The sequence below is a fragment of the Gekko japonicus genome, unplaced genomic scaffold (genome assembly GCF_001447785.1).
Source record: "Gekko japonicus isolate JY-2015 unplaced genomic scaffold, Gekko_japonicus_V1.1 scaffold431, whole genome shotgun sequence".
NCBI lineage: Eukaryota > Metazoa > Chordata > Lepidosauria > Squamata > Gekkonidae > Gekko > Gekko japonicus.
The window spans coordinates 590,717-615,957 of record NW_015162492.1 but is presented as its reverse complement, the minus strand read 5'-3'; the positions used below and the strand labels follow the sequence as shown (position 1 = coordinate 615,957).

The 25,241-nt window shown below is 45.9% G+C and overlaps 2 protein-coding genes across 2 annotated transcripts in view; both read left to right on the top strand.

Annotated features, from left to right (window-relative positions):
- Positions 1-2,694, top strand: part of GAL3ST1 (galactose-3-O-sulfotransferase 1) — a 4,345-nt gene extending 1,651 nt beyond the window's left edge. Inside the window, exon 2 of the mRNA XM_015406033.1 lies at positions 1,545-2,694. Coding sequence (XP_015261519.1) covers positions 1,545-2,694 — 1,150 coding nt within the window. The remainder of the gene's footprint in view (positions 1-1,544) is intronic.
- A 6,013-nt stretch (positions 2,695-8,707) lies between these two features.
- Positions 8,708-24,410, top strand: LOC107105959 (zona pellucida sperm-binding protein 3-like). Its single transcript, XM_015406015.1, has 10 exons — positions 8,708-8,777; positions 11,995-12,191; positions 14,098-14,210; positions 14,721-14,809; positions 16,346-16,526; positions 17,498-17,606; positions 20,075-20,166; positions 21,088-21,182; positions 21,630-21,746; positions 24,202-24,410. The coding sequence occupies exons 1-10, from the start codon at positions 8,708-8,710 to the stop codon at positions 24,408-24,410; spliced, it is 1,272 nt and encodes a 423-aa protein (XP_015261501.1).
- Positions 24,411-25,241: the final 831 nt, after the last annotated feature.

Genomic DNA, 25,241 nt, shown 5'->3' with positions numbered 1-25,241 from the left:
CGGAGGCCGGAGCTGCCATTTGGGGGCGGGAGTGTGGGGGGCAAGTCATTTCGCCGGGCCGGGACTGTGTGAGGGGGGCGACGCGGGTTCCCGAAGGCCGGAGCTGCCACTCGCCGGTCCTGGAGTGTGTGAGGGAGAGCGAGGCGATCGCCCGAAGGCCGGTCGCCAGGCCGGGATTGCGGGTGGGGGGCAAGGCGGGCGAGCGGAGGCTGCCGCCGTCGCCCATGTTTGAGTGGGCGCTGGGGAAGGCAGCTCACCGAATCAATAGTGCCCTCGTAATCCTCTTCATCGAGCAAAATGAAAATGGCGTCCGGTGAGGTACACAGTCGCAGCAGTTGTGGTGTGGGCGGGACCCGGGCTTTGTCTTCTGATTGGTGGCGATATATGCTGAGGAGCAGTTCCATCAGCCATACACTAAGGGAGTGCATTTTAGAATTAGAACTTTGGCACCCACTACTCAAATATAATAAGGGAGAGATTGGGCCCGCTGATTTGGATTTAACCTTCTAAGTTTTTAATTCATCTTTTTGGGTTAAGTTTTTTCTTCCCCCCTTTTTGTTCCTGTGTCTTGAAATGAGCACCATGCAGATCAATCTTCTACAGAAGAGTTTAAAAACAATTTATATCCGATCTAGTCCTGAAGTGGTAGAATGAACTGTAGCACATATGACTCTAGGTCAGGGGGAAGGCACATTTGAATGATTCCTGGTGCTAAAAAAAAAACAACCTCCCTGCAAATAGAAAACTGATGCAACAATGAGAGGGCTGAGGTTGAAACTTTCGTTCCTTTCCCTTTGTGTTAGCTTTTGATATGCAGGGAGTAGGATTTTGGTTTGGGGAACACAGTTTTCCCCACCCAAAATGACACATCCATTCTACTGCCCATCTCATTTCCACCTCATTCTGTTGCAAAATGTAAAATTCCTCTTCATAAAACAATGGAAGGAGAAACTTTGATGAAGAGAGAGTAAGACCATTTTTGTGCACAATGGACTGGACTTGATTTCTGTCTGGAGTATAAATCCAATTCTTCTTCTTCCTCTTCTTCTTTTTCTTCTTCTTCCTCCTCCTCCTCTTCTTCATAATGTCTGGTAAGTGGCAGAGATAATGGGATGGAGAGGTAATGCCTCTGACCATTTTGAGTATGCCATTTTGAGCAAGAGCTTCTCTGTAGGGCCCCCCTCCCAAATGGAAGAGGCATACCAGTGGAATTCTGTAGTGCTGATTCTGACTACTTTGAGTCTTTAACAAGAGAACGGCAGTCAGTCCCTGGCTGGTCTTGGCACCCTGGCAAGTGCCCAACTGCAGCACTCTCTGGAGCCTGCCCTGTCTTTAGGCACTACTAGGAATGTGTCTTCAGACTGAAGACAGACAATTGTTTCCACATGGCACTGAAGGCATTATGAAAAAGGCATAATTGCTTATGCTGTATCCATCCCACTATTGTTGCTGCTCAGCTAATGTTGTAGGTTAAAAATGGTAGGCTGGCGCCTTATCTCTGGGAAGGATCCCATTTACTCACAGGTGTGTGTTTCTTCTCCCAGGATCCCGATCCCTTACTCATGCTCTTCATACTCTGCCCGAACCCGACGGCCTGTTTCAGCAAACAGCACCCATAATCCACCAGGACAGAAGTGTCTTCCCAAACTGAACATCATGTTCATGAAAACCCACAAGACGGCCAGCAGCACCATCCTCAACATCCTCTTCCGCTTTGGGCAGAAGCACCGCCTCAAGTTTGCCTTTCCTAACGGTCGCAATGACTTCTACTACCCATCCTACTTTGAACGTAGCCAGGTGCATGGCTACCAGCCCGGCATGTGCTTCAATATCATTTGTAATCACATGCGCTTTCAGTACGAGGAGGTGCGTAAACTGTTGCCAGCTGACACCACCTATGTGACAGTGCTGCGGGACCCTGCCTACCTCTTTGAGTCTTCCTTCCACTACTTTGGACGTGTGATTCCTTTGACCTGGAAGTTGTCAGGTGAGGATAAACTGGCTGAATTCTTGCGTGACCCCAAGCATTATTATGATCCCAATGGGTTCAATGCTCACTACCTCCAGAATATCCTTTTCTTTGACTTGGGCTATGACAACAACATGCATGCCGACAACCCCCTGGTTGACCAGTACATCCATGAGACTGACCAACGTTTCCATCTGGTCATGCTGTTGGAGTACTTTGATGAATCTTTAGTGCTTCTGAAGGACTTGCTGTGCTGGGAGCTGGAGGATATCCTCTACTTCAAGCTCAATGCTCGGAAAGACTCTACAGTCTCCAGACTGACTGATGAACTCTACCAGAAGGCCACAGCATGGAATCACATAGATGCCAAGCTCTACCAGTATTTCAACGCTACCTTTTGGCACAAAGTGGAAGTATATGGCCGAGAACGGATGGCCAGGGACGTGGCCAAACTTCATGAAGAGAACGAGAAGATGAAGAGCATCTGCATCGATGGGGGACACCCTGTGGATGCCAATGCCATCCAGGAATCCTCCATGCAACCGTGGCAGCCACTGGGTGAGAAGACTATCCTGGGCTACAATCTGAAAAAGAGGATCAACAAGAAGCATCGCAAGCTTTGCCGCAAGATGTTGACACCTGAGATCCAGTATATGTCAGACCTGGGAGCCAGCCTCTGGATCACTAAGCTATGGAGCCGGGTGCGGGTGTTCCTCAAGTGGTAGCGGGTGCACAATCTGTATTTCCACTTCCCACCTTCTCCTCCATCCAGGAAGACAACCAGGTGGTTGTCCTTCTTCTTTTCATCAGTTGGTTGAACACGGCTCACGGGCCACCAGGACATGTGGGACTGGCTTGAGACTCTAAAAAGGAGCAGTGATTTTGAGTGAGCCATCCCATTCACCTGGGGACCTGGATAGGCAAGAAAGGAGGGAAGGGATGACCAGGGCCTAGCCAGTAGCTAGGGCAGTAATAAAGGATGGATCTATTTGTCACCTATTTTGACCTAGGCTCCGACAGGAAGGAAACTGGGGTATAGGCAAGACCGCAGCAGAGGGCACTCCAGTGCTGCAATGTGTAGTCTAAATAGCTGAGCCAGCCTCCCTGCTTTTAGCTAAGAGCAGAGGGAACACAAAGGGCAACAACACAAAGACACTTTTGCCAGCTACAGTATTTTGCTAGCTTTTTAGAACTTTCCCCTTTTCCTTTAGAACTTCTGTTTCAAACTCTTCGGGACAGCAAAAGTAGTAGCTGAGTTGCCACCCTGTTTTTTAATTCACAGGCGCATTGGGGCAGTTGGGGGTGGGAATGGGTGGGAAGGAAAAGATGGTGTGGAGGAATGTGAAGATTCTCAAATATTTGTCAATGGGTATTTCTCTCTAAAGAGGCATGTTAGCACTTGAGTAATTTGCCCATAATGATAGATGGAGAGAGATATTGACAGGGCAGCAGATGCAAGCTGCACAGTGAAATCTGCGGCCCAGTTTTTGCATATGTTCTATGGGCAGAGCTACAGTAGAAACTTGAAATGGGGTAATCCCTGCCCTCTGCCCAGGGAATCCTGGGAACTGTAGTACTTTGAGAGGAGCTAGAGAACTCTAACAGAGATGTCTCTATATCCTCACAGATCACAATTCTCAGAATTCCCCGGGGGGGGGGGGGGGGCTGTGTTGAACCAGCATAAAATGGTGAAAAGTTTGTACTGTAGATATAAGAATGACATATTGCCATGAGCATATGAGCTCTGTGTGTCTTTGCACTCATAGGTTAAGCTCCTACACAAATATTTAAGGGTGGCATTTTGTTTGCTGTATTTGTGAAGCTCATTCCTAAGACTGAATCAATGCAGTGTTTTGCTGAAGGGGTGAGTGTGAGTACGATTTCTGGCATCTCTGTGCATTTCACACCAGTGTGCTCAAATCTGCCTATGTATCCATTCAGAATTGCACACATCACACTGTGTGAGATGCATACAAGAGGCAACCCTCCGTCTGCGCTATGAACCAGAATTTGCACTGACTCTCATGTGACCCTGTGGACAGTTCATTTAGGCTGTCTGTAGGCTAAATGCATGCCAAGGGCAACATAAATAATTTTTCTTTCTTTCCATTAAAACTGCCCATGATGGGAAAGGTCTGCCACCTGAACTGTCACAACTCCCCCTTATGTACGGGGTGAAAAACAGCCATCATGGTCAGCTGTTAGCAGACTTATATTTTTAATCAATCTATGGTGCTTGTAGATAACTAATTTGGAGCAGTCCTATGTTTGATAGATACTACTGAATTGTAGGCTGAGTTATCAGCATCAGCTGCTCCTAGCAATTCAGTATTTGTATGTCTGTGTGGTTTCATCTGCTTATGCTGCCTTTCCTTTATTCATAAGAGTGCAACTTTTTCAAAAAAAAATTTGCTTAGTACTTCTTATAAATATGTTTGTATTTATTTTTAAGCTGCTTCAGTACTTGCATTGTTTGCAATGGTACAGAAAACTAAATATGTGAATGCCCACTGAATGATCCTGAGGACTGAGGCCCATCATCTCCCCACTTAGTACAGTCAAACTACACAAAGGCGGAACAGAAATTCTTGTTTGAGTGCCTTCAACTTGGCCTTTTATGAGTGGGGCATGTTGAGGAATATGGGTTTATAGGTACCTTTAATATTTAGATGCAAGACCTCAGGTTAGCATTCTGTGCCTAGGACATGTCTATGCATATGTGTCTGTGTGTATCATTACCCAAGTGAGCCATCTTCTTTAGATCTCTGTGGGTTGGTCCATGTGCAGCAGAATATAATCTGCGTCCGTTTCCCAAACAGAGCTAATGGCTTCACTGGTTTGAGGATCCAAATTTTTCTGTCCTCAGAGAGGACATGTCATCCACCAGTGGTGGGATCTGATGAAAACTAGTATCCATAGAGGGAGGACTCAGGTCACAAAAGGAGCAAGGGAAGAGGAGGGAATGTTCCAGTTGGGTGCAACTGTTCCAGTTGTGCCCCTCCGCGTCCTTCTCCATGCATGCTGTGGTTGGATGCACCCAACTAGAACAGGAGGAGGGACACCAGGGGAGCACATTCTGGCAGCAGCTGCCATCTTGATTGACATAGGGGCTCCTCCTGGGTTGGATGGAGCAAAGGAAATCAGCAGATTCCATCTCAAGAAGTATATCAGAGCTTGGAACTGCAATTCATCCCTTTTGGATACCTCAGTCAGCCAGTGGAATGCAGAGGTAGCCAGTGAACCTGCAGGGAGTCACATGATGCGAAAAGGAAAGTGTGAACCTCAGCCTCAAATTGGCTCTCACTTAGTCCAAGCTTTAGCTGCTAACTGATGCAAGGAGTATGTGGACCTTGGAGCAGCGCCAAATTCCATAGGAAGGAGTCAGCTCCACACCTAAATCCCTAAGTAATCTAACACTGAACCATTTCCAGCATAGGGAATGCTCTTTGTCCCTTGAGAACTTGGATCAGAATAACCCCCTCACTGGGATGAGTCGGCACTTTCCTCACAAAGGACACACCATTTTTGTGGGTGATGGCGGCCATTTGTAGATCCTTCACTGACTGTTGGGGTGGAAAAGAAGAGGGCTAGCAGGTTGCATTTTGGGGAATCCCACCTTTGCAACTGCTAAGCTGTGAGTCGGGCTCCCAGACCGTTGAGCCTGAAGGTCAGTGGGCAGGCTCTGCAACCAAGCAGGAGTCAAAACAACCAAGAGGCAAACTCCATGAGCTTAACTTTTCTCAGTTCACTAAAGATAGTGTATGTATTGGAGGCCTTCGCTTAAGATGATGCTGTCAAGGCTAGTCCCTGCGAACAGGCTTCATGGGGAAGTATGTCGGTTAGATACTCCTCAGCTCTCATCCTGGTATCAAGAGTGCCCTAAAGAAATATATGGTGGGATTTGTGCCCCTCCGCGTCCTTCTCCATGCATGCTGTGGTTGGGTGCAGTTGTTTAAAGGGACTTCCTCTCTTCCGTGTCACAGTTGGATGTGTGGGTACCTCCATATTTATACACATCTGCCTATAATATTCTTATTAACTTGAAATGTGTGTGTAATGTTCTTCTCAGTTTGTAAAGGCAAATAAAATTGCCATAATTTTGTAAAATAAATATAATGTATATTGGAATGTTTTCAATACAGAGGCCTTACAGCTCTTACTAGACTTGCCTCTTCTTTCCCACTTGAGGAGTGGGGCGGGGGAATGGAGGTGAGATGTGATATCTGGGCTCAGGTTAAATCAGCCATGTTTGCCCAGATGTGAGGCTGTGTATGACTGACTCTAACCAGTCAGTGCCTTATGAGGACCCTGGATCACTTTCACATGGCTTGGTTACCTTGGCTTGGATGCTACAAGGAAGCATTCCCCCCACACACACCCGCTTCCCCACAGCATCTTCCTGCTTTTGTGCACACCCCAGGGTTAACCCATCTTTCCCAAACCTCCTTTGCTGTGGTGTTTTGGGAAAGGTCATGGCAAAGCTGGAGTGGCAATGGTTGCCAGGCCAAACCTGGCAACTGGCAGGGAGGGCTGGGGGCGTGGGAAACGGGAATGAGTGATCAGCATCATCACAACATTACTTCTGCAGAAAACATGGTAGCTCTGGGAACGGCCAGAAATTCCAGTAATTTCTAGAGGTAGTCTAGAGTTGCCAATTTGAGTTGGGAAATACCTGGAGATTTTGGGGGTGGAGCCTGGGGAAGGGAAGGGATCTCATTGATATATAAGGCCATAAAGTCCACCCTATAAAGCTGCCATTTTCTCCAGGGGAACTGATCTCTGTAATCAGGGAATCAGTTGTAAATTACGGGAGATCTCCAGGCAGCACCTGGAGGCTGGCAACCCTAATAACTGCCTTAATGTCACTTTCAGGTTTTCCCCAGAAGTGAAACCGTAATGGAGCTGCTGTCACTGTTCTGTGTTTTGTTTTCTCCCACCGCTGCTTGGAGTGACAGCAGCAGACGAGGCTGCCTAGGTGGTACCCATGGTATGTGAAAAGTACGCAGACGGAGAGGGATTTCAGCAAAGCGTACTTTATTCGGTCAGGAACAAGATGACTTTGGCCAGCTCGCAGGCTGGCTTATATCCCCCGAGAAACCGCCACCCAAAACACACCCCTACTTCCCTATAGGTTATTTACAGTGGCCGAGAGTCCCATAGGCTCTCGGCCGGGAACCTAGCCCCCTGATTGGACCGGGCTAGGATCTGCATAGTCCATTGTCTCTTGGAGCGAAGCTCGGCGTTTGTCTCTGGACTTGTCCGGACTGGATACATTACAGTATGGAAAGTCTGGATTTTCCTTGTCCTGCCCACATTAGAAGCATTTCCCCTTTTCTATGTAGCAGGAAGTGATGTCATTTTGTCATGGGACATTCTAGAATTCACCCCAAACTCTATGGTAAACCACACTGGTTTTGTGCATATGATGTTGTCAATTCCAGCTATTGTTCCTTGTTTTAAAATACAACAATTCTTTCCAGATCTATCCTTCATTAATGAACACTGAACCAATTGATTAAATGACCAACCATGTTTGATGTGACTAGTGAAGCACTCCCAATAACACAATAAATAAACAAATTCACCAACAAGGCTATTATTCCAGAAAGCAGTAGAGAGTAGAAAGTGGGCAGAATCCAAGTATTCCATCTTCCCCAAATACCAGTTAGAAGAAGAGTACAGCAAAATACCACAGGACATTGGGGCCACTGAAGTAAGCAAAGAGTAAGTATTGTCGTAAGAAACAACATCTCTGAGCATGTGCAAAATGATTACCTTTCAGTAATGAGCAACTGCAACCCATCTGCACCAATTTGGAATTAAAAAGTAGGATTCTAGGTGCCCAGAAGAAGTTGCAGGTTTGAGGAGGGGGATAAACATTTGGAAATTTCCCACACATACCTAAATTTCCACCACCAAAATTCTCTAAGCAATCGAGAGCTTGAGCAGGCCAATTCATTTTATTCTTTCTGTTCCCCTCCCCTTTTAACTGACTCTCAACTACTTTCAGTGTCTGGTGCCTCCTGGAGCATATTTGGTCCTCATCAGTCTGTTGCGTTCTGTGGCTAAATTTACAAAGTTATATTTTCCTGCATGCCTCCGGAGTCCCTTGATCACTGAGCCCAGTCACTATGATTATATAGAGTAGTGTCTTCTACGACAGTCTGAGCTCTCTCTTAGCAGAAAATAAATAATACCCCCACTTCTCATGAGAGCATTCTGTGAACACAATGTTAAAAACTAATAAGGCAGTGCATTATCCCTGTACTGGAAAGTAGCCAGTGATGGGTTTAGAAAAGAAACAGATCAGGCTGCTCCTGTGCCTTTAACAGCACCTCGGAGCTGCAAACAACAGCAACTGATGCACTTCACAAGAGAGACTATCACCAGCTAATATTTGTATATCAAGCTGTTTTTAAATCAAGACGGTTGTAAAGCTGGCAGCTCTACCCAGCTCCAATGTCAGTGCTGTAGCCACTGGTCTGTACTGCCTGGCCCCACCCTCTGGTTGGTGCCCTTTGCTCATAAGCTTCCTTGTTGATTACTTTTGAGAGACCGCCTGTGAGAGGTTGGCGTCAGCCACTTGCTGATGAGGAAGGTTTATCAGCTGGAATCCCAATCACCTGTGGCCTGGAGCATGCCTTAAGCAACTCTGAGAAGGAAGGAAGCTATAATTAGATGCGCCTCCGGTTGGGAAGGTGGTTCCTTCCAGCAGTCTTGCAAGGCAGGGGTGTCACCATGAGGCTGTGGGAGGGGTTGGTTGTTGTTCTCTTTGCCTGGAGTATAAAGGCTGCTGGTGCCCAAAGAGGTAAGTCTCTGCTTTGTTTGGCTCTGGTGATGCCTGTTTGAAGTAAGGATTTTGCAAACTGTAGCCAATTCACTTCTCTCCTTCATTTCTCTTGATGGGATGTGAAGTGTAGTGGTGGGAAGGGGCTGAGCTTCTTGAGGTCTTTTTGTTCCTGAAGATTTATGATCCAAGCTCCTTAAAACAAGGGTGTGAAACATACGGCCTGAGGGCCAGAAGATGCCCCCCCCCCCCCCCGCTCTTGTTTGGCCTGTAAGCAACTGGTATTTATGGAAATATAAAATGCTCCTGTTTTATGGTATCCCTTGGGAAAAACCTAATCTTGTATATTATTAAATACATTTATTGGGGCTTTTGTGGGCTCCCCAGTGAATCTATTGCTTTCTTAAAGGTGCCACTGAACTCTAACTTTGGTCAGTTGCTATCACTGCCAGTGAAATTGTTTTTGTTTGTATTTTGAGTAAAATAATAATAATATTGTTAATTGGGTTTGCCTATGTCTTTTATGAAGTTTATATCTTTGGTACCTGGCATTACATTTTATGGCACGTTGGGCCTGGCTGGACAAAGTGACATTTATGTCATATCTGGCCCTCGTAACAAATGAGTCTGGCACCTCTGCCTTAAAATGTGGAAGGGATTACTCCCATGTGGATGTGTGCAGCTGGGTGACATTGGATATGGGTGTGCCTTGTCAGCTTTTAAAAGGTACAAATCTGGCAAGGTGTGGGCCTACCCAGGGCAGGACCAATGTGTCAAACATGCGGCCCGGGGGCCAGATGATGCCCCCGGGGGGCTTCTATAAGGCCCACAGTAGAACTGGCTGTCTTCTGCTTCTTTTTACAGTTCTGCTGCTGCTGCGTCATTGTAGGTTTGCAGTTTACAGATACACACCTGAACAGCATACTCAAGATCACAACAGCACAGACATTTTGATGCAATACTTCAGAGCAACAGGTGTCAGTTATCAGACACTGTTAAATAAACAAAATATTGCAAGAGTGCTAATGTTTTAAGCATGTTTTTATTTTAAGTAAGAAAAACCCCTTTGTGTTTGTGTCTTTTATAAAGTTCATATCTCTACTACCTGGCATTACATTTAATGACACACATGGCTCGGTCCAACAAGGTCTCATTTATGTCAGATCCGCCCCTCGTAACAAATTTCGACACCTCTGGGTTAGGGTGTGGGATCCATGTGCCCAGGGAAAGACCTGAGGGATTAAAAGGGCTAGTGCCACCTCTCTTTTGAATTGCGGCTGAAGAAATATCAAGGGAAGCAGAGAAAACTGCTGTGGTGTTAGGGAAAGGCCTGTGCTGCAAGTAGGGTTGCCAGGTGCTTACTGTCTGCCAGTGGGGGGCTCCATGCTGCTCCCAGGATCTTCTGAGAAGGAATGGAGCTATGACTCTAGCTCTATGGTCACCATAGAATTTTTGGCCAAATGCTGGAGCCCGATGTGATGATGTCACCTCCAGGTGATAGCATTGTACCAGGCATGTCGGGTGTGGGGCTCCCCTGCTGGCCAGCAAGCTGGTGGAGGATTGGGGCCCCCAAAATTGGGGGAGAAACCCTCCCATCGGCAACCCTTGCTGCGAGGCATAAGCTTTATGGGATGAGTTGAGGGGCCTGAGCTGGGCTGCCTCGCATCCCATTCAGTGTTGGGGAAATCATGTTCCCAAGTGCTGGCCCATGGCTGGACTGGATATGGTCTCCTTCCTGCACTGTCTTTCTGAGCTGAAATGACTGGGGGGAGGCTCTGCTTGCCCCTCAGTGTTGTGTAGGGTTACCAGCCCTGGGTTGGGAAATACCTGTAGGTTTTTGGGTTGGAGCCTGGAGAGGGCAGGATTTGAGGAGGAGAAGGACCTCAGTATGGTGCACTCTCCAGGGGAACAGATCTACGTAATTTGGAGACCAGTTCTAACAGTGGGAGGTCCCCAGGCCCCACCTGGAGGTTGAAGCAACCCGAGCTGCAGTGTTAGGAGAGTCTAGTAACAAATAAATATACACTGCAAAAACCTTTTAGCAAACTAATGTGTTCTATTTATGGTCACCATTTAGTAAAGTGCGTAGTGTATCATTATTTCATCCTAGTCAGGTATAAATATTCATTACATTCAATAATTACATTTGTACTGTTTTAATGTTTTAACTTGGGCATTCGTGCCCCTTGTGAGCCGCCCTGAGCCTTCGGGGAGGGCGGGGTACAAATTTAAAGATAAATAAATAAAAATAAAATAAGCATGGATGCTTTTTGCCGGTCCTACAAAAGACACATTATGCAGCTAACATTTATGGACGGAGCTGCAGCTTTGAGAATGACAGGAGTACTCCGTCCATGAACGTTAGCTGCATAATGTGTCTTTTGTAGGACCGGGAAAAAGCATCCATACAAAAAGGCTCGTTCCCCCTTTTTGGAAGACTTCATGCAAGGAGAAGCAGGCTTATAATTCTAGAAACTCCCGTTGGGGCTTGACTTTTAAAACACGGATGCAAAATTGTTTGGTAGTTAGGAGTCTGTATGTATTGAATGTTATTGAATGTAATGAATATTTATACCTGACTAGGATGAAATAATGATAACAGTATGCACTTTACTAAATGACGACCATAAATAGAACACATTAGTTTGCTAAAAGGTTTTTGCAGTGTATATTTATTTGTTACTAGACCCACCTGGAGTTTGGCAACATTAGCATGGTGCCCTAAGCCAGGTGCTGAAAGGGTTGCAGAGTGCAGCAAAGTAAACTCCTTTTCCATAAAAGATGCTGCAGTTAAAAATAAATTCTGTTCTATCAGTTTTATTGGGAAAACCTTTATCTCGCAACCGGGCAAGAAGGTGGAAGAAAACTACTTCTGCCGATGGGAAGGACACTGGCCAATGGCTCCTCTGCAGGGTACTGTGTGCAGGTATTACTTTAGGAAGACATGCTGTCTCAGAAAACAGCTTAATGTTATTAATTGGCTGAGGTCCCTTCCTGGCTTTGTCTTGCCCTGTCCTCCCTCTCCTCCAGCACTGTCAACCATGTCACACCTGTGCTATCTAAGCTGACTCACATGAGTTTAGAAAATATCCTGCTTCTCTAATTAAAAACTGCAAGAGATTCTTGGAGTGTCTTCTGTTCTGCTGGCATGCGATAGCATGGCCATCATCACCTGGCTGGTGTCGTTCATACGCAGATCTTTGTGTACATCTCTGCTCTTGACTCGTCTCCCTTTCAGCGCCTGCAAACTCTGTGTTCTATGAATGCAACAGAACTAGCATCCATTTGGTTGTCAAGACAGACCCTTGGAACACTGGCCTCAAGCTCAATCCACAGTTCCTGAGCCTGGGAAGCTGCCCTTCCTCCTTTGAGAATAGCCACCAAGGTTTCTTCCATTTCCAGTACTACTTCAAGGAGTGTGGCTTTGCACGGCTGGTGAGTGTTCCGGGCCTACCACTAGGGTTGCCAGCTCTGGGTTGTGAAATACCTGGAGATTTTGGGGGTAGGACCTGAGGAAGGCAGGGTTGGGGGAGAGGAGAGATTTCAATGGGGTATAATGTCATAGAGTCCACCTTCCAAAGCGGCCGCTTTCTCTAGGTGAACAGATCTGTCACCTCCAGCCACCACCTGGAGGTTGACAACCCTACCTACTATGCATTTGGACAGCTTCACCAAGCACTTCATTCTGGCCTGGGAATGCTGCTTTCCAATTGGTTTTCGGGATTGCAGCAGACTGCTAGAAATAAAGGACTTGGACCTCAAATGTATGAGTGTTTTATTTGGTGCAATTTATTGTTCTGCTTCTACAAGCTGCTTTTGGCAAGGTCCCCTGTGACCAGCAAGCAAAATATAAGTAAGAGCCTGGATAGGTTTTCTGTGTATAAATCCTGGCTGCAAATTCTCCAGCTGCTTTGCATGCCCTATAAAAATTCATTGCCTGCAAGCGCTGATTATGGCCCAAAGTAAATGGTGGTTTAAGGAAGGACCCCTGCTCAGAAGAGTTGACAACCTAGGCAGACATGTAATACAGGAGGAATTAGGCATGGGTTTCAACCCCTCACCTAACCAGGAGGGTGCAGTGGGAACCATTCTAGAAGCAGACAATGGCCATAAGAATGTACTGCTCCTCAGAGCTTTGTCATTCCCCTCAAGTGCCAGGCTATTAAAACAAAACCCAAATAATATGCACCAGGGCTATTTTTGGGCAGGAACGCACAGGAACGGAGTTCCAGCTGGCTCCTGAGTTGGCCATGCCCAGCAGGAACTCATTAGCATAATAGGGCACACCCAACAGCAGAAACTCATTAGGATTGGCTACATTCGGGGTGTGTGGTCTAACATGCAAAGGGTTCCTGCTACCAAAAAAAGCCCTGAGTTTTGACAACAAACAAGGTAAACAGAATAAGAAGCAAAAGGTGGGTGTGGCTGGATGACCACACTTCTGGTGCCATAGAGGTGTGGCCTAATATGCTAATTTGCTTTGCTGTCAGGGGTGTGGCCTGTTATGCTAATGAGCTCCTGCTGGGCTTTTTCTACCAAAAAAGCCCTGATATGCACCATTTTGAATTACGAAAGAGCAGACCTGTAATAAATACACCTTGATCCATGGCTACAGACTCCTAATTTCTGTCATGTGGAGTGTTCAAGGCACAGTTTAGCACTGAGAGAAATAAGGCAAGCAGCAGTGTGTAGACTGGTATACTAGTGCCCAAACATTAAGAACATAAGAACATAAGAGATGCCAATGTTGGATCAGGCCAAAGGCCCATCCAGTCCAACACTCTGTATCCCACAGTGGCCAGAAATACCAGTGCCATCAGGAGGTCCACCAGTGGGGCCAGGACATTAGAAGCCCTCCCACTGTTGACCCCCCCCCCCCAAGCACCAACATTGCTAGGCTTGGACCAATTTGGCAGTCAGGTAGAACCCAGCATGGTGTATCACGTGTGGGATTTATATAAGGCTGGTTCATGTGTTATAAAATCTTTGGGGTCACCGCAAAGACTTCTGATGAGTCCTGAGCGGGTCTGTTTTTGCTGACACACAAGATATCTTGCTGACCTGCTGCCCCTTTTAGTTACTGCAAAGCTCTCCTCTCCCGGAATAGACTTTAGTAGTGTTTACAAATCATTATCTAAAGCACCAAAAGTTTGATCATGGGCAGCCTGTCCAAAGTGTGGGTCACAGGGGTTTGATGTAGGAGTTAAGGTATGTGGAGGAAGAGGGAGTAGAGACCTTTGCAGCTGGTGACAACAAATGACTGGTCCTGAATAGAGGCCTAGCTGAAAAGCTTTATCTTGGAGCTTCAGCTAATTTCCTCATCTGTGTGATTTTTCTGCAGAAATCTGGCAAAATGGTTGAGCATCTCACCAACCTGGTCTACAGGCCTCCATCCCTCCAAGGCAGGTTCTACGGCAACCCTTTTGCTGAGAGGATAAACTGCACTGACTATGAGTAAGCCTCTTGTGTGGGTATTTCACTCCTTGGGTGAAGATGGATCTAGTGCTAGTGGAGCAGAGGGCCTGACCTGGAAATAGTTAAGTCAAGCACCCTTGACCTTGGTGGAGAGCAAACGGTTCTGGGAGCTTGCAGCAAAAGTTAGTTATTGATAGAACTGATTGGTGCCTGTAACGTCACCAAAGAGGCCATCTTTCCCAATACAAGAACAATTTAGCATTCTAAAAATATCTTGTTTAATACATTTACAAATGTGTGACTGTTCAGGCAATGTTTTTTAAAACACATGGGGCAAGATGGCCGAGCTCTTTAATTTGTTGGCATACACATCTGGTAGCAAAACTTCAAAGGTCCGTGGAAGGCTATTGTTCAAATATGCCAGGTCCTCACTCTTCCATCTTGTCTTATCTTGTCTGTAAGAAGAAGGATGTGGTGCTAATCTGCCTTGTGGGGGAAGAGACTAGAAGTTTAGTCTTCAATGATAAGCCTTTTCTCCTTTGTCATTAGGGCCAGTGTGACTCCTTCACAGATGACTTTGGTGACTGGCCAGCTTTCTTCTTCAAGTGTGCTCATGTTCACTGTGAAGCTAATGAATGGTAAGTAGTGTCTTGCCTTTGCCATGAAGTTTTTGGGGTTGGGGTTCCCTCTGCCTAATCCCAACATTGGTTTAAATGGCTGTATTTACCATTGCAAAAACCTTGAGAGAAGTTGTGAAGTTACTATTATTGGGCACTGGAGCACTTAATATTCCCCTGATAGGAGGCATGGGGTGTGATGATATTGTATATCGTGCCATCAATTGTTTTATTGCTTTGACTGTTTTATTATTTTACTACATGTGTGGGATAGGGCAGGGTACAGATTGAATAAATAAATTACTACCAAAGGACTCCCCTGCTCATCAAAAGCCACAAAGTACTATAAACAGGAATGACTCGGTTTGTTCTTGATGTGACTCCTGGGCAGGTGTTAACCTCTCATACACACCAGCCTTAAAAACTGGCTTCACTGGGACCCAGCAGTCTTTCTGTCCTTAACAAATATCAAAAGCCAAATCAACACAAAGGTTGTTCAACTTATGAGGGATGCCCCTTATAGACAGTAGATTGCTGCTACATACAAGGCAGTGAAATGGGCATGTGCTGTCCTCACATAGTGGTAGGTATAAGTTCCTTGCATGAATTAGCATGTATAATATGTGCAACTCTTCCTTGGCTCAGTGGTGCTTTGGAATGGTGGCACATGAAGCTGCTATGAGCTTGGGCCATTGGTCCACCTAGTCTCTCCTGTCTGCTTGAACTGGGGATAGTTATTAAAGTCAGTATTGTCTGCTCAGGCTGGCAGTGGTTCTCCGGGGTCTTAGGCTAAGGTCTTACACCCACTGCCTCAGCCTTTTAAATGGAGATGCTGGGGACTGAATCTAGGGTCTTCTGCATGCAAATGAGGTGCTCCAGCACTGAGCTATGTCCCTACTTGTAGTGGTACCAGACATCCGCTTTAATTAGACCTTCTGCAGGTGAAGTATGAATTGTATTCCTTCACCTACGTAGCCCATAGCTCATCCTTCTCTTCCTAATTAAGCTATTGCTACTTTCAATAGCTTATCCAAATGAGCAATGAGACTGTTTTTTTTGGGGGGGGGGTAGGAGAGGAGACTCTGGATTGTCTGGGTTGGGTGGGCGGAAAGTAGGTCATGGTTGACTAGCTGTAGACCGCTGTTCAGTTTCTTATGATCTAGTTGCTGACCATTTAGTATCCTGGCAAAGAACACTAACTACCTAGATCATACTGGGGTCCATCAAGGCTGTGATGCTCTTGCTAGATTTCATTTTCAGTCTCTGGAAGATAAAAACTCAACTAATGTGCATACTTGGGGTGTCTCGGTATATTTGACAAGCTTAAAACATAATAATGGTGGGCCATGCAAGGCTGCAGTGATCCCACATTTCTAACCTATGACATTGTGCCATCTATAACATTTGCTAGTAGGAATCCTTTGTGGACTTGAAACTGCCTTGGAAAGGCAGGGGGCATGGAAGTACAATTGCCTGTCTTTAATGCTCTTCCATTTGTATGCCGTGTCCCCAAACGAGCATGTTTTCCTAAAGTGCTGGCTCTGGTCTCCCTTGCAGAGGACTTCAGTGCTCCCTCGGATGTGAAGGTCTTTCTCCTGGGCTCGCAAATCAATATAGAATTTGCAGTACAGAGATTCGCCCACCAGCCCCTGCGAGTATTTGTGGATGAATGCACAGCTGCTGCCACACCAGAACTTCACAAATCTCCCAGGAACTACAGCATTATTACTAACCATGGGTAAATGTGTTCTAGAGATTTCAGAGCAGTGTGAGTTGTAGCTACTTGGAGTACGGGGTTAGGGAAACGGCTGAATTGCTTGAATGGCAACAAGCAATGGTTCTGTTTAACACATTTTGTATTTTTCATGTGTGCGCACCTGGAAGTCATGGCGACCTCTGGTGACTGACCCCTACTGGGGGCTAGGAGGATATTCAGAGAAGTGGCTGAATAAAGCCTGCCCCTGCCTCCCGCCTCTGATATTTCAAGGAGATCTCCTATCCAAGTACTTGCCAGAGGTGACCCTGCTTAGCTTCCGAGATCTGAAGAGATCAGGCTTGCCTGGACTATCCAGGTCAGGGCCTGTTCAACAAATCTTGAAGGTCAAGGTCCTCCATTGCAGATCCTGGAAAGTACACTACAAGATGCCTATTTGTTACTAGGAATGGCAAGGATATTGGTATGGGACTCACAGTGCCTTCCATAGCAGAGTTGGACCCACTGACTTAAACAGAAGGGTATAATTCTGCTTAGGATTGTGCTGTGAGGCTGCCAAGCATGCTGCACTCTGGTTCGGCAGCATCCACTGTTCTTAATGTAGCTAGAACTGGAATAATATATATGGCTGGAATAATATATCTGGTTGGAATCTAAATTTCCACACTTATTATTTGCAGCCTGCATTTTCTTCTTCAAGCATGCAAATACCAGTTAAGTGTAGGTGGCTAGAAAGATAAGGGAAATGTGGTGGGTGCTGAGAATGGAGGAGAAGGTGCAGTTGAGTCTCCTGCATGTAGAGAAGCACACAGGGGAAGAAGCATAACCTGCTTGCAGCCCTCTTCAGCAACTTGAGTGCAAGGATCAATTCTTTAGGCCCAGTGGCACCTGGATCATCACGTTTTCCATAAAGCTATACAAGCTTGTGTCATCTAGAGCATTTTCTTGTTTTGCGTATCTAATAAGCTTGTATCTTTTTGGCCGGGCTTTGGCAGGTGTCTCATGGATGGCATGGTAGCAAATTCCTTTTTCCTTCCAAGGCCAGATCCTGAAGTGATCCGTCTCTCTCTGCAGGCCTTTGGATTTGTTGGCATAAACACTGATGTAGGTAACTGGGCTTGCTCTATTTTCTGTGAAGTCTTGTAAGCAGGGTGTTCTTGGCATACTCACCTTGCGTATTGGGCTCAAAGGGGAAAGCTAGGTTTGCTGGTCCAGGACTTCTACAATGTGTGAAAGAGCTTTTGGTGCTAAGAAATGCTGAGTCGGTATAAATTGGCAATTTGGTTCAACAGAACAGAAGTCTTGTAATATTTTCAAAGACACAAGCAGAGCGCAGGGGTGGAACACAGAGGCCCTCCTAAAGGGCTGTGGTTCTGCTACCCCCACATCAGATCCTAAGGAGAAGGACCCTACACCCCAAAGGTGCTTCAGCTAACAGAGCTGTCTAACACTGTGGTTCCTTTTTCACATAAAGCCATTTGCTTCTCTGGCTAGGTAAGACCTCTTGTAGCTAAGTAAGGTGGTAGGCAATGGAACAAAAAATCCCAGCTTTAAGTTAATGGGAGTCTGAAACTATTAAAACTGAGAGGGAAAGGGAGCCTGGTTATGTTGGATAGCTCAATTAAAATGTCAACGGAGCTTGTGAGCAGTAAAAAAGGCAAACACCAGGCTGGGATTTATTAGGAAAGGGGTTGACAATAAAAATGCTGTTATTATAATACTCCTGTATACATCCAGGCTGCAGTCTTATTTGGAATACTGTGTGCAGTTCTGGTCATAATATCTCAAAAAGGACATTGCAAGGTTGGGAAAAATACAGAAGAGGGCAATGAAGTTAATTAAGAGGTTGGAGAGCTCTTCCTACAAGGAAAGGCTAAAGAGACTGGAACTTCTCAGTCTGGAAAAAAATGCAAATGAAAGGGGGGCATGAATCATGATAGAGGCTTAGGAAATTATGCATGGGGAAGAGAGTAGATGGAACTTTTCTCTCTCTCCCAAAATACTGGTATCCAATTTAATTGAGGGGCTATAGGTTCAGGATGGACAAAAAGTACTTTACTAAGTGACTAGAATGTGGAATTTGCTGCCAGGTGATGTAGTGATGGCCACCAGCATGGATGCCTGTAAAAGAGGATTGGACAGATTCAGTGGAGGATAGGTCCATCAGTGGTCACTCCTCATAATTATTAAAGAGAGCCTCCACTTTCAGAGGCAGCAGAGCTCTGGATACCAGTGATGTGATATACAAAAATGCATGTATTTATTAGAAACACAGTTAAAAACAAATAAGGGTCCAATGAAAGCCTCGTTAAAAAGTACAAGTGGCCTAAACACAAGGGCCAATACACATGACCTGACGTGTTTCCGCCCTATTGGGGGCCTTCTTCAGAAGTCAAACAATATTGAGGTGCACGTAACCCATAAGTTGATATTGGACCAAGAAAAGGAAGGCTAAGCAGCAAAATCAAAAGACACAAGACAAAGATGTTTGTGAGGCCTCTAAAGATGAAAGTCATGTGTCTGGTGCCAAATGCACAGCTGCTGAATTAGAACATCGTCTACTTTAGGTCCAAAAAGCACCTGTGTGGCTATCTTAGTCAAAGCTAGTGTCCTCAAGCAAATAGTTTTTAATATTGGCCTTGTATTAGACTTCCTTCTTACCCTTGTGGCTCTTAATTCCAGTTTTTGGGTCAAGTTTGTTTTTTCCCCCTCCCTGTTTCTTACTGCCAGTGCTGTGAGCCAACAGCAGAGGAGGTCCTTGGCCTCTAAACCCGGTTGTTGACCGGCTATAGTAACCAGTCAGCCGTGTGCAAGACAGGATGCTGGACTGGATGGACCACTGGTATGACCTAGCAGGGCTCTTCTTCCTTCCCTAGTGGACCCTTGGAGCAAATCCATTCCCTGAGGCCCACATACAGTCCTTGTGTCAGTTGCACTAATGAGACGCCAACCATACTAACCAGCAGGGCTTTTTTTGTAGAAAAAGCTCAGCAGGAACTCATTAGCATAATAGGCCACACCCAACAGCACAAACTCATTAGCATATTAGGCCACACCCATGACAGCACAGCTAATTAGCACATTAGGCCACACCCCCATGCCTTCCCTTGGCTTTCCCGGGCGCCCCGTGGCTGCAGGGAGTCCAGGCAAGCCGGCCCTTGGAGGGGAGGGAGTTTAAACTGCCTTCCCTTGGCTTGCCTGGGCACCCCGCAGCTGCAGGAAGTCCAGGCAAGCCGGGGAAGGCATGGGGAGACATTTAAATGCCTCCCCGATCCTTCCAGGGGGGCCCCTGGCTCGCCAGCCTCAGAGTCGCCGGGGGGGGGGGAGTCACTTTCCAGGCCTTCCCTCTGTAGCCAGGCAGGCAGAGGTTTTGGCTGTAGTGGGCGTGGCCAACTCTGAAGCCAGCCGGAACTCCGTTCCTGTGCGTTCCTGCCCAAAAATAGCCCTGCTAACCAGAACCATTCAAAAGCTCCAGGCTTGTTAAAGCTTTTTGTGATCATGACTTGCTAGCTTACTAATACAGTTTGTGACTTGGCTGAACTGATCCAATGCACACTGTGATCTTCTTCCAGATTTACATACATTGCCAGGTTCTAGTTTGGGACCCAAAAGTCCTCACTGATCCCCTGAAGAAGGCCTGCTCATTTCGTAAGGACACAAAGAGGTAACATTGGTAGACTTTTTGGCCTGAGGGGCTATTTTAGAGTATAACAGTTGTATGGTGGCCATAAGGGGAAGAACCCTGCCAGGAATGGGATGGATGGACACGTAACTGTATAGTAGGCAGAAATTCAGCTGGTAAAGTGTCTTCGCATGCAGAGAAGTAGTAATGGTGCGTTAATGACACAGGAACCCTGTGTGGAGTTGCTTGTCCTCAAACAAAGCCTTCTACGTATTAAGCTTGTTAAAGAGGAGGCAGCAGCTCACCTCTCGAGTCAAACTATGCCACGGGAGCCCTGCCAACTTTATAGATGAAGCTGCAGTAGCCAGGCTGAACAGCACAGTAGTCTGCAGGCTGTAGCTTGCTTGCCTTTTAAGGGGTAGGTTGTTGTAACAAACCACCTTCTTGTGAAGGAGAGTGAATTGAGATGCCCTACCTCTGTAAAGGGCAGCAGGAGACCAAGGGCTCATTCCATGGAACTAGGGGTTCACTCCGAGCAAACACACACAATTACCAGATGAGTTCAAAAGTACAGAATTTCAGTCTTACATGTAGGTTCTAAGAAACAAGCTTAACAGTATTTTTCAGGAGTATTCTTGCTGACTTCCTTGTTCTGTCTTTAAGGCCAAAGTTGACTCTTCCATGACCCACTGTATATATACACAGGGATGGGGTGGAACAGTGCAAAGCAAATTTCCTGCCTGCCATGGCAATATGACTTGATACGTCCATAAGAGACCACAGTGTCGTTTCATCTAGCCTGATGTATGCAGGTGGGACTGAAGCAATAGAACCAACAGATAAGACTTTGCCTAGAAAGCACTATGAAAGCTTTGTTTTGCTGCCGTGTATCGAACCTGAAGCATTACTCGAACTTGCGTGCCATGCCATAAGGAATGCCTGGACTTATCTCTTCTCTTGCAGGTGGGAACTCTTAGATGATCCCTCCAGTTCTGTATGCAGCTGTTGTGAGTCAGTATGCCAGACCTCTGGATCTCGTCACAAGAGAGATCTGAAAGGTATCATTGTCAATAATGTCAAAGTCTTCCTTCCTGTGGGGAAAATTGAACAGGGTGTTAGTTGAACTGGTCATAGCAAGACTTGTCAGTTCTGTGCCAAGATTCCAGTTCCTGTTAGGAGGAAATCAAAATCATTATCTTGAATAATTGCCCTGAATCACTCCACAACCCTGTATTGCTTTGATTTGAAACTAAAGGATGTCTTAGAAGAGCATGGGGGATCTCTGATTTTCTCCACAATAAGGTCTAGAAACATTTTGAATTAAATATGATGATCTTGAATATGAGGAGGCAGATTCTGCAAGTGGTGATGTTGCAGAACATATGTAGATGTATAAAAATGGGATTTGTGATTGCCAAGAAATGCTGTTGGGAGTTGGGATGTGGTGTGCGGGTGGAGGGATTTGGGATCAGCAGTCTTAAAGAAGTGATCTCATTTCATTTCAGCGGATGGTCTGCATTACCATGTGGTAGTTGGCCACTTGAGGGTTCAAAAACCAGCTCAAAACACTGGCAGCTACGAATGGGATTCGAACAGTTCTCTAGCTGTCAGAAGTCACAAAGGTAAGATTAGAAAACTTCTTGGGTTTCAGAGAAGTAGTACTTGCCTATGCAACAAAGGAGATGTCCTGCTGTTACTGGGAGTATATTGGCAAGGCAAAGTTTATGGTTTCTCAAATAAGGCTGTAGGAGGTTTTTGGTCAATTTCTACTATAAACACATGGAATCTCTGAAAGGCAAACGAGATGCCCACTGGTTACCGTGGCTGGGTGCAGTGATTCTGCAGAACCCGACTGCAGGGCATCTGGTGAGACCTTGATTGGCCTGCTCGGGTGTCAGAACTTTTATCACAGGGGCTGGCATCAGTTACCGTTTTAAGACAAGCCTATGTTTCAGCTGGTGCTGGACAGTGATTTATGGCTTTTTAAAGTGTCCCAAAAGGAGCTGCTTTGGATGTCAAATTTAGCATAAATCTCCCTAGATAATTCCCCATCCCCAGGAACTGCTGCACATCTCTTGGGGACTAGAGCCATGGCATATTCTTGAGAACCTCAGCTTTTCTCTGGTCAAAGATCACTCCCTCTGTGCAGATGAACATCTCCCAGGAATGTCAGTTCATTTACCCCAACACACATTTGGTTCAGTTCTTAATTTGCAACTCTGGCTGTTTCTTTTTAATAAGACTTTCCAAAGCTTTATATCAAGTTCTCTCTGGTAGAGCCCAGACAATATTGTCCATCAGTGTGCTTGCATGTCAGCTGAATCATTTTGTGGTATACTTCAGGAGCTGAGGCTATGCTGAATGGAAGCTGTAGAAAGAGAATATTCCAAAGGGAATATCAAATGTTCAGATTTCTGAGCTATCCTTTGTAAATTGTAAATGTAAAAGCCTGAAGAGGTATTGAATTTGCTGGGAAAAGAGCTTTTTCCAAGTTGTGCCATAATTTCCTTGCTCACAGGGAATTAAAATACTTTTGCTTGATAGACTTGTTTAAGCTTCTGGAATTTGGACACGCTTGTAACTTTCCACTTGATTTCTCTACAGTGATCAATGTTTTCACCCAGCCTGAGATTCTGAACTTTCTGTATTGCCTGCAATTCTTCCATTCTTTCTAGTTCCCCTGTGAGTTTATCATAAAGTGCAAATTATACCTTTCTACACTGGGACTATTGCCATACTTTAATTTGGGTAGTATGTTTGCGTGCAAGGCAGCCAAGAATGTCAAATGAATCGTATGAAACACTGATGACAGCATATTCCTGACCCCTTAGACCTTGCAAAGCCAGAACCCTTCTGATGAGGTTCTGACATGCTGGCCAGACCTGAGGTTAGAATCACTCGTTTGGGTACTCTTAATTAGTACTTGATGTCATTATCTGACAGTAATAATATATAGTCTCTTCATAAGTATATTGACCCCTGAATGTCCTATCACTTCTATGTTTGTTGTTTTGGTCCAGATTTGATCTTCAAATGGCAGCTGCACTCTCTGGGTTAGCTTCTACCCATATTGCTGCTTGCATCCTGCACAGACCTCATTTCCTGCTTCTCTGTAGCATCAGGGTGCATTTGTTTACATCCCAGGTTTCCGTAGCTTTTCTCCTGAACCTGCTTTGCTCTGAAGTTTTAAGAAAGATCACTGCAAAGCCTGGGTGGGCGCCATGTGGGTTGGGAAAGACCCTGCCCGCATAGATGGTAGCCATTTTCCCTGCAACAGCCATTTCATCTCCGTGTCACTGGGTTTGTTTTCTCTTAATTAATTGGTGGTTGAATAGTGTTATATTAATATACTGCTGAGACCCAGCATGGTGTAGCGGTTAAGAGCAATGGACCCAAATCTGGAGAACTGAGTTTGATTCCCCAATCCTCCACATGCAGCCTGCTGGGTGACCTTGGGCCAGTCACAGTTCTCTCAGAATGCTTTCAGCCCCACCTACTTCACAAGGTGCCTGTTGTGGGGTAGAGGAAGGGAAGACAATTGTAAGCTGCTTTGAGACTCCGTAGGGTAGAGAAAAGCAGGGTATGAAAACCAACTCTTCTCCTTTTACCAATATGCCATGTTCCTGAATTTTCAGATTTCATTTTTTAAAAGTCTCTAGCTCCTTTCTTTTTTTGTCTTTCCCCATACATCTCTAGAGACTTAATTATTTTTTTTAATGCATGCTGGTAATTCAGAGAAACAGATAGATTTATCAGTATAAATCTATTCAGTCAGTCTCTCAATGTAGAAATCCTGGGGACGCCTGCTGTGTGGAAGCCCTGCTACTACTGCACTGTATCAGCAGCCACAGCAGGAGAACCGTAAAAACCCGTCCCCATGTAACAGCTAATTGGTTTTTTTGCTGTTCCTGTCCTAACGCTATCACAGACAGAAAGAAGGCTGTGCTTCTAGAAGCTCTAGTGCCACTTGCTCCCACTGATCATCAACCAACCCACTGATCCCATCATCCACATCTTGACTGCTGCCTGGCCCCTGCCACATTGGATAAATGGTATCGGTTGATCTTTTCCTGGCAGGTGGGAAACACAATGTGATGCCGCCAGCTGTTGGTGCCCTACTCCTGGAAGTGGCTGTGGTTGCCGTGCTCTCCTTGGGCTTCTGCTTCTACAACGGCTATCAGAAGAGACTTTGCCTCCACAAGAGGGAAGCCCAAGGGAACCTGGACACTCGGCCGCTGGTGGACGCTGACCAGGACTGTGGAAGTATCAATACTGATATGGAATAACGCTAACGATTAAAAAAAATAAGAGTAAACAGTATGAGTTATGTGCCTGGTTATTGGAGGTGGGATGCTGGGGAAATGAAGACCTCTCCTGGGGTGGATGAGACTTTCAACCACTTCTAGCCGAACCCCAGAATCCAGAGGCTGGCAACAGAAATTCCACATAGGTGTCTTATGAATGCTTTCTTCTGCCAGCCCTTCCTGGCTGCCAGTTTCCCAGCATTTCTTTTCCAGCTGCACACCCAGAGGGTTTTTACGTTTTTTTTAGAGACCGGTAATTACTGTAGTCACTAGTCAGTACAAGGGTTTGTTTTTTAAAAAAGAGCCTCTGGTACAGCCAGAATAATGACAGCTGTGAGGTACTAATAGCAGGGAAATGGCACCCACACAAGTTACGGTTGCCACCTCTAGGTTGGAAATTCCTGGAGATCTGTGGGGGTCAGTCCTGGAGAGGGTGGGGCTTGCAGAGGGGAGCGGCATCAGTGGGGTATGCCACCATAGACTCCACCCTCCAGAGCAGCCATTTTCTCCAGTTGTAATTCCGGGAAATCTCCACCCTACCTGTGAGTGGACCTTTCCAGGGCAGGGAAATGCAAACCGTTACTTTCACTTAATGTGATCTTTTCTAAAAGATCAGACTAAAGCAGGTTTGGAAATGAGTGTATTGACAGGGAGAACCTGGAAGGAGGAGACTTGGAGCATGATCATCAGGTAGATATGACACAGGTGTAATTTCAGAGCCCTGGATTCAGGGGGTGGTTGTGCCTGTTTACAAGAGACGATGCAGGTCTGAGCCATCCAGTTGCCACCTCAGTAGCTTTGCTCTCTTCGACT

What these genes read in the sequence shown, in the direction of transcription:
- LOC107105959 (XM_015406015.1), top strand. Translation starts at nt 8,708, where the DNA reads ATGAGGCTGTGGGAGGGGTTGGTTGTTGTTCTCTTTGCCTGGAGTATA. An exon ending in ATAAACTGCACTGACTATGA is followed by an intron (nt 14,211 to 14,720) that starts GTAAGCCTCTTG and finishes CTTTGTCATTAG; the next exon opens with GGCCAGTGTGACTCCTTCAC. An exon ending in AGCATTATTACTAACCATGG is followed by an intron (nt 16,527 to 17,497) that starts GTAAATGTGTTC and finishes GGGCTTTGGCAG; the next exon opens with GTGTCTCATGGATGGCATGG.